Source organism: Gopherus flavomarginatus, chromosome 4 (assembly GCF_025201925.1).
Source record: "Gopherus flavomarginatus isolate rGopFla2 chromosome 4, rGopFla2.mat.asm, whole genome shotgun sequence".
NCBI classification, from domain to species: domain Eukaryota; kingdom Metazoa; phylum Chordata; order Testudines; family Testudinidae; genus Gopherus; species Gopherus flavomarginatus.
Genome location: NC_066620.1, coordinates 119,851,672 through 119,861,046, shown reverse-complemented (window position 1 = coordinate 119,861,046; position 9,375 = coordinate 119,851,672). Strand labels below are relative to the sequence as shown.

Here is a 9,375-nt window from a genome sequence, read left to right as displayed (position 1 = left end):
TCAAATTCTTAAAACATTTTTTTTCAGTCTCCTTCTCTGATAACCTCATTTTCACAGATGAAATCAAGCCAAGAGAAAGATACTTCCACAGAGTGGCTGGGTTTTTTGTGTGTCATTATTTTCCCAGGGTTCACTGTGGAATGCACACTAGAGAGAAGCTTCACCTTTCTACCTCCAAAAGCATCAGTGATCAATCAGATCAGAATTTACACTGAGCTAACTGTTTGGTTGGTTTTTGTGGATCATTAAAAATGACCCAGGGGGCCAGTATCTGTGGCATTGCTTTTGCTCAGTTTGCTTCTGATTTCAATTCTTAACACGGTTAGACACATGGCACAGTTGATATACTTGGCAAAATTTTCTTCTCATTACACTGATGCAATGCAGTGAAGGTCAGTGAGGTTGCATGGTGTAAATGAGGGGGGAAATTTGCCCAGGCTTCCCCCAGCAACCATGTAACTCAGACATTATTGAAGTTAAATTCTTCTCTCTGTTTAAGATACCTCAGTCTAAATCTGGAATGAGTCAATCAAATTATGTTGCAGTCCTGTAAAGATCAGAGGATCAAATTCAGAATTGGTATAAGAGGTGTAATGAAGCTTTACCCCCTTACACTTTCTGGTCTTTGTCTCAGGGCTGTAATATAATTCAGTTATATTGTTAAAATGTGGTATAATCCTATCTACACAGACAGTACCAAACTATATTTTAACCCAGTCATGGAACTGTAGTGTTATAAAAAATATCACTCCAAGGGTCACATTAAAAAAACGTGTAGAGAGTCTTATTGCTTTGCTAGGGAAACTCAGGTTCATGTCAGTAACACAGTAAAATAAAGCTTTCCTGATTAATGTGTTGTGCATCCAGATTGGTACAGCAGAGGAAAGTTTTCCAGTGGCCAGTGAGTCATGTAAGTCTCATAAGTGTGTGCATATTTACATACTGCAGAGTCTGGGTGCAGTGAGATCTATTTGTAATTTCTGTTTAAATTGTATAAACCTCAGATAAAAAAATCACACTTGGTGCTCCAAAATGCACAGAGATGCTATAATGTTACTGAGCACAGACATGATCTGGAGCCTGGGCCATTTGGATGAACATAATGGTCATCATGAGTCAGGTCTGATAATATATTACTCTGCTCTTATGCAACTCAATATGCAAGAGGCTTCTGAAGGAGCATGCAGAGCTAAATCTAATACCCCGGTTGTGGAAAGGAAATGGTAAAACAATTTTCAGACCTCATTTATTTATCTACTATGGCCATGGCTACACTAGAGAGTTGCAGCGCTGGTGAGGGGGTTACAGTGCTGCAACTTAGGATGTGGCCACACTTGGCGCACGTCCAGACTAACCCGCGGCATCAGCGGGTTAAAATCGATTGCTCGGGGATCGATATATCGCGTCTAGTCTGGACGCGATGTATCGATCCCCGAGCGCGCTTACATCGATTCCGGAACTTCATCAACCCGAACGGAGTTCCGGAATCGACACGGAGAGCCGCGGACATCGATGCCGCGCCGTCCAGACGGGTGAGTACCTCGATTTTAGAAATTCGACTTCAGCTACGTTATTCCTGTAGCTGAAGTTGCATATCTAAAATCGATTTTAATACCTAGTCTGGACGTGGCCTTGGAAAGCACGGCCAGCGCTACAACTCCCTGGTTGCAGCGCTGCCTGTACACCCGGTCGAGCCTCGGGTGTAGCGATTCCAGCGCTGGTGATCCAGCGCTGGTCAGCAAGTGTGGACCCCACCAGCGCTTTTATTGACCTCCGGGGTATAAGGAGGTATCCCAGCATACCTTTTAAGCCTCTCTGGTAATCCTGCACACTCCACTGCCCTGGGCTCAGCTGACCCCACCTTTAAATGCCCGGGGAATTTTAAAAATCCCCTTCCTGTTTGCTCAGCCAGGTGTGGAGTGCAATCAATCAATCAGCGACCATGCCTCCACGCCCCAGACAAGCCCCAGCATGGAACAGTTCCGAGCTGCAGGACCTCATCAGTGTTTGGGGTGAGGAAGCTGTGCAAGCACAGCTGCGCTCCAGCCGGAGAAATTATGATACCTATGGGCAGATATCACAGTCCTTGCTGATAAGGGGCCATGAATGGGACGCGTTGCAGTGCAGGGTAAAAATTAAGGAGCTGTGCAGTACTTACCGCAAAGCCCATGAGGGAAATCGCCGCTCAGGAGCTGGCCCCACGACCTGCCATTTTTACAAGGAGCTGGATGCCATACTTGGGTGTGACCCCACTGCCAATCCTAGGAGCACGATGGAGAGTTCAGAGCAGGGAGAAGTGGGGGAGGGTGTAGAGGAAGCCGAGAATGAGGCTACTGGGGTGGAAGGAGACACCCCGGAGTCCCAGGAGGCATGCAGCCAGGAGCTCTTCTCAAGCCAGGAGGAGGCTAGCCAGTCGCAGCAGCTGGAAGTTGTTGGTGAAGAAGAAGCAGAGGAGCGTGCTCGGGGTAAGCAGATTTTATGTTTTGGGAGAGGAGGGTTTGGGTTATGGCTGCCTGCATGCATGCCTAAACGTGAAATAGCCCATTGATTTGCTCTATCACGTCTCTGTAATCGGCCTCGGTAATTTCTTGAAAAGTTGCAGCCAGAGCGTGTGCAATGTGCTTTCGCAAGTTTATCGGGAGAGCCACCGTGGTCCTTGTCCCGGTCAGGCTAACTTGTCCGATCCACTGTGCAGCGAGGGGTGGGGGGACCATGGCTGCACACAGGCAAGCTGCATAGGGGCCAGGGTGGAATCCACATTGCTGTAGAAGACCCTCCCTCTCTTCCCAGGTAACATGCAGCAGTGATATATCTGGCAGTAGGAAACCCTGTTGAGAATTTAGGGATACTTCAGTGCAGGGCGCCAGGTTCGCGGTCGTCCCGTGTCCCCCCCCCGCCAGCAGGTTGCGAGCACCGCATTGCGTTCCGGTCTCTCCCCCACCCCTGCCAGCAGGTCGCCAGCACCGCTGTGCGTTCCGGTCTCCCCACCCCCCTGCCAGCAGGTCGCCAGCACCGCTGTGCGTTTCGGTCTCCCCACCCCCCCGCCAGCAGGTAGCCAGCACCACTGTGCGTTCTGCGCCCCCCCCCCCCCCGCCAGCAGCCCGGCAGTTCCGCAGACCGCACCCCCCCCCCCGCCAGCAGCTCGCCAGCTTCATGTTCCCTACTGTCCCCTGTGCAGGCCACCAGCTACCTCTTCTACCCAGTGCAGATAAACCCCAGTGAGCCATCACTCAGTTCCCCGTCCCAGGTGAAGTCGGGGCAGAAACACTCACCCCATTGCTCGCCATGCCTTTGCTTCCCTGGCCTCTCTGTGTTATGTTAGGTATGTGGGAATGATGCTACAAAAAGTCTACAAACTCCTTCACTGTGTGATAATAAACAATGTAGCCTCTGTGTACTACATGTTTCTATCTATGTTTTTTTTAGTGACCTTGACTAATGCAGCCGGATCACCGGCCTCACGTCGGTTGCAGAACTTGAGAAAAAATCTGCGAAAATCAAAAGAAGAATTGATCAAAGCAGTTATGAATCACTGCAACAGAGAAAGTAGGAAGACGCAGGAATGGAGAGAGAAAATGTATGAGTGGAGGCAAACACAAAGCAGGAGAAAGGAATTGGCTACCAAAAAAACCTCAAAGCACATGATAAGTCTCCTGGCTCGCCAAACTGACTCTTTTGAGTCTCTCGTAGCCATGCAGGCAGATCTGTACCGTGGTAACCCACACCCCTCCCAAAGCTCTCTTTCTTGTTCCCCAGTATTTGCACAAAACACCTTTCTCCAGCAGCCAGTTTCTTATTACCTCCAGCTGCCCCCAACACCTGTACGATCACCTACCAGCCCTGATAACTACAATCCTTACCCTGTGCACTCCACCCCCATTACTCTGCAGCATAGTAATCCTGCAGTGCAGCAGACATTGAACAGCAATCCAAACAGGACATATTCAAACCTCTGAATGTACAGTCCACCACCCTAACCCCCCTGGCCTTTTATGTACTGTACTTTGAATAAAGGATTTTATGGCTTTTACAATACTTTTTATTATTGCAGAAAGTGGTAAATACTGTATCCCAAGGTAGAAAGGAGCACAGCAAAGGCACCAAACATTACTGTTGGCTCTCAGCATCAAATTGCTCCCTTAAGGCATCCTTAATCCTTGAAGCTGTTTCCTGGGCCTCTCTAGTAGCCCTGCTCTCTGGCTGTTCAAATTCAGCCTCTAGGCATCGAACCTCGGAGGTCCATTCCTCACTGAATCTTTCACCCTTCCCTTCACAAATATTATGGAGGGTACAGCACGCGGATTTAACAGCAGAGATGCTGCTTTCCTTCAAATCTAGCTTCCCATAAAGACACCTCCAGGGGGCTTTCAAATGGCCAAAAGCACACTCCACAGTCATTCTGCACCGGCTCAGCCTGTAGTTGAACCGGTCCTTGCTCCTGTCAAGCTTCCCTGTATACGGTTTCATGAGCCAAGGCATTAAGGGGTAAGCGGGGTCTCCAAGGATCACAGTGGGCATTTCGACGTCCCCTACTGTGATCTTGCGGTCTGGGAAAAAAGTCCCAGCCCTCAGCTTCCTGAACAGGGCACTGTTCCGAAAGACGCGTGCATCATGCACCTTTCCAGGCCATCCTGAGTAAATGTCAGTGAAACACCCACGGTGATCCACAAGCGCTTGCAGAACCACGGAGAAATACCCCTTGCGATTAACGTACTCTGATGCCAGGTGGAGTGGTGCCAGAATAGGAATATGCGTCCCATCTATTGCCCCTCCACAGTTAGGGAAACCCATTTGTGCAAAGCCATCCACAATGTCTGCACGTTCCCCAGAGTCACAGTTCTTCTTAGCAGGGTGCGATTAATGGCTGTGCAAACTTGCATCAGCACCATTCCAACGGTGGACTTTCCCACTCCAAACTGGTTCGCCACCGATCGGTAGCGGTCTGGAGTTGCCAGCTTCCAGATTGCAATAGCCACCCACTTCTCCACTGGCAGGGCAGCTCTCAATCTCGTGTCCCTGCGCCGCAGGGTAGGGGCGAGCTCAGCACACAGTCCCATGAAAGTGGCTTTTCTCATCCGAAAGTTCTGCAGCCACTGCTCGTCATCCCAGGCTTGCAGGACGATGTGATCCCACCACTCAGTGCTGGTTTCCCGAGCCCAAAGGCGCCGTTCCACGGTGCTGAGCACGTCTGTTACTGCCACAAGCAATTGAGTGTCTTGAGCGTCAGGCGTTTCAATATCATTGTCTGACTCCTCACTGTCACTTTGCAGCTGAAGGAATAGCTCCACTGCCATGCGTGATGTGCTGGCAACATTCATCAGCAAGGTCCTCAGCAGCTCAGGCTCCATTTGTAACAGAAATCTCAGAAATCGCGCTGCAGACTCACAATGCCGCCAAACTGCTCGGAATGTGTAGCAAAGCACCACGGGGCGTTGAAACAGGAAGCGGAAAGACCCGCACACTTCCTTCCCCTTCCCACAAGCCACAGCGCCAAAATGGGACAAGGTGCTCTGTGGGATAGCTGCCCACAATGCACCACTCCCAACAGCGCTGCAAGTGCTGTAAATGTGGCCACACTGCAGCGCTGGTAGCTGTCAGTGTGGCCACACTGCAGCGCTGGCCCTAGACAGCTGTACGAACACAGCTGTAACTACCAGTGCTGCAGAACTGTAAGTGTAGCCGATGAAAGAAATGCACATATTGTTACCTTGGTTAAAAGGCAGAGCAGCAAAACCAAAGGGATTTAGCCCACAGACCTCTGAATCCTTTTAGAAATTTTCTATTTGTTACTTTAATTTCAGAGTCCAGCGCTATCATTAAAATCAAATCTGTTTCTTCAGTACGTACGTGTACACATGTACACATGCCCATATGTATGTACATTACACCAACATTCAGGTAAAAATCCACCATCAAACACTTCTGGGAGACCTATGTTCTCAAATCCCCCTCTTTCACAGGCCTCATCCTCCTTTCAATAGCATTTCTGAGCTTTGACTCCTGCTGTAAATTGATACTGTTCATGTCTCAGTTGGACATGTGAACCATGCTAAATCCATATAGAGTGTTTTAAACTCTGAATAGAGGTGTACCTTCGTATCAACCACAGCAACGTAGACCATTTCCTTATACTACACTGTGTGGAAAATATGCTGGAACAGACAGGCATGCAATCCTAAACTGTACCCCATTTACACTAATATTCTCCGGTTTTGGCTTTGTGCAGAATACCGCTGTCTCATGAACTCTTTTTCCCTGAGCAATATTTTACTCCTATTGCATTTGGACCCACTTAATATTTGTATAATATAATGGCTTGAATTTAGTGAATATAGCTTTTGTGTCACTCTAGTCTGTGTTGCAGCCATACAGCATCAACAATACTAGTGTTACTCAGACTGGTTCAGGAGCCAAATTAGCGATCAACATTACCTAAAAGAGCCACAGTAGCGTTAATTGTTTCATTTACTATTGTAATATATAACAAATATATATATAAAAATTATATATTTCTATAATATATAATTCTTACATTAAATAAGTTAATTTAGTGCAAGTTGATAACTTAATTGATTTAATAATATAGTAAAAGCATCCTGATAGGTTAATAATTAAATCAGTGTTTTAATATTATGTGCTGCAAAGAGCTGCAGGAGACATATTAAACAGCCACTTGTGGCTTGCAAGCTTCAGGGTATGGCTATACTTGCAGCTGTACAGTGCTGGGAGTTAAACCTGTCTTCGTACAGCTGAGTAGGGAAAGTGCTGCAGTCTGTCCACACTGACAGCTGACAGCGCACTGTCGTGGCCGCATCTGCAGCGGCATTGGGAGAGGTGCATTATGGGCAGGTATCCCAGCGTTCAAGTGGCTGCAAGGTGCTTTTCAAAAGAGGGAGGTGAGGTGAAGCGTGACAGGGAATGTAGGAGAGAGAGAGTGGATTTTTGGAGCCGACACTCTGTCAGCAGCTGCCTTGCAAGTTCCAGCCCGTTCACTGAAAGCAAATAGCCCTCTTTGGTTTTTTTCCTCACAGACCAGATAAGCAGCCTCCCCAAAATGCCCCCCCCCCACGCTGTGCTGCTTCTCTCCTCAAGCCCCTTCCTTCCCCTCTCTTCAAGCAACACTAGCTGTAGGCGTTCCAAAGGGAGCTCAGTCACAGCAAACAGTAGCTGTGTTTGTTTTTTTTGATAAGCAGATCCTGGAGCCCAGAATTCACAGCAAAACAAATGGAGGCATCACAACAAAACAAAGAGAGTTATCTTTACTTAAATGAACTATGGGAAGATTCCGGAGATCAGTTACAGTGAAGTAAGATTATTCCCTGTTTACACTGACACCCCAGCACCACAGCAGCAGCAGTGCTATTGTCTTTATTCCTTTCATGGAGGTGGAGTACAACCAGCTCTGTAGCCACGGAGATACAGCGCTGTATGTGCCTTGCCAGTGTGGACAGGGAGTGAGTTACAGCGCTGTAAAGCCACCACCAGCACTGTAACTCTCAAGTGTAGCCAAGGTCTCAGTCTGAGTAGCACTGAACTATACTGTTCCTGAAGGTAAGAATAATGAATAGGAACTATCAGAGGAAGTCTAAAACCTAAACAAAATAATAGTTATCACTGTCCTTTAATTGTACAGTAGAACTTCAGAGTTATGAACACCAGAGTTACAAACTGACCAGCCAACCACACACCTAGAACCAGAAATATCCAATCAGGCAGCAACAGACACACAAACCAAAAAAACAAATCCAGACCAGTACTGTGTTAAACATAAACTACTAAAAAAATAGAGAGCAGCATTTTCTTTCCACACAGTGAAGTTTCAAAGCTGTAGTAAGTCAGTGTTCAGTTGTAATCTTTTGAAAGAACAACCATAACATTTTGTTCAGTTACAAACATTTCAGTTATGAACAACCTCCATTCCTGAGGTGTTCCTAACTCTAAAGTTCTAAGATGCCCATCCATTAAAGTAGTTCCAGTGACAAAGTGAAATATCTCATAGACTCAGAGACTCTAGGACTGGAAGGGACCTCGAGAGGTCATCGAGTCCAGTCCCCTGCCCTCATGGCAGGACCAAATACTGTCTAAACCATCCCTGATAGACATTTATCTAACCTACTCTTAAATATCTCCAGAGATGGAGATTCCACAACCTCCCTAGGCAATCTATTCCAGTGTTTAACTACCCTGACAGTTAGGAACTTTTTCCTAATGTCCAACCTAAATCTCCCTTGCTGCAGTTTAAGCCCATTGCTTCTTGTTCTATCATTGGAGGCTAAGGTGAACAAGTTTTCTCCCTCCTCCTGATGACACCCTTTTAGATACCTGAAAACTGCTATCATGTCCCCTCTCAGTCTTCTCTTTTCCAAACTAAACAAACCCAATTCCTTCAGCCTTCCTTCATAGGTCATGTTCTCAAGACCTTTAATCATTCTTGTTGCTCTTCTCTGGACCCTCTCCAATTTCTCCACATCTTTCTTGAAATGCGGTGCCCAGAACTGGACACAATACTCCAGTTGAGGTCTAACCAGCGCAGAGTAAAGCGGAAGAATGACTTCTCGTGTCTTGTTTACAACACACCTGTTAATGCATCCCAGAATCACGTTTGCTTTTTTGCAACAGTATCACACTGTTGACTCATATTAAGCTTGTGGTCCACTATGACCCCTAGATCTCTTTCTGCCATACTCCTTCCTAGACAGTCTCTTCCCATTCTATATGTGTGAAACTGATTGTTCCTTCCTAAGTGGAGCACTTTGCATTTATCTTTATTGAACTTCATCTTTGCACAGGCTCGCCAATTTGCACAAATTGAGGCATGCAGTGTTTTCTGGGTTTTCTTTTTATGGTATTAGATGCTCCCAGAGACATGTCTAGTTTCCTGTTCCATCTCTCATATTGGGGCCAGATCCAAAGCTCTTTGAATCAGTGCAAAGACTCCTATTGAATTCAAAGGGCTTTAGGCAAGGCCCTTAGATTTATGAGTAGTTTTTATTTATTGCAAAGTGTTTATTCGTGCACTTGTGTGTGAGAGAGAGAGAGAGAGAGAGACATCTCATGTTGTTTCTTAGTTCATATTCCTATGAAGGGAAATTTTGCATTAACCTGAGGCTGTAGGATAGCTGAAAAGATTCAAAGCTGGGTTATTCAGGTGTGGAAAACAAACAAAATGATATTGAAGATGAATGTTCTCAAAGATAAGAAAATTAAAGCATCTGAAAACATTTGATGGAAAATTCATGCTTATAGAAACTCCAAATGAAAATAAAATTAACATCTGTTATTTACTCCATTAAAGAAAATCAAAGTAAACTAAAGTGTACTCTACAGTAATTGATGGAAACACTACATCTTACTAGAATGGTGGTTTTGTAGTTT

The 9,375-nt window shown here is 46.3% G+C and overlaps 1 protein-coding gene across 1 annotated transcript; it reads left to right on the top strand.

The window, feature by feature from the left end:
- Positions 1-1,699: 1,699 nt before the first annotated feature.
- LOC127049227 (zinc finger and SCAN domain-containing protein 20-like) lies at positions 1,700-4,059 on the top strand. Its single transcript, XM_050949810.1, has 2 exons — positions 1,700-2,465; positions 3,427-4,059. Exons 1-2 carry the CDS (start codon positions 1,943-1,945, stop codon positions 3,954-3,956), a joined length of 1,053 nt encoding a protein of 350 aa, XP_050805767.1. The 5' UTR covers positions 1,700-1,942; the 3' UTR covers positions 3,957-4,059.
- Positions 4,060-9,375: the final 5,316 nt, after the last annotated feature.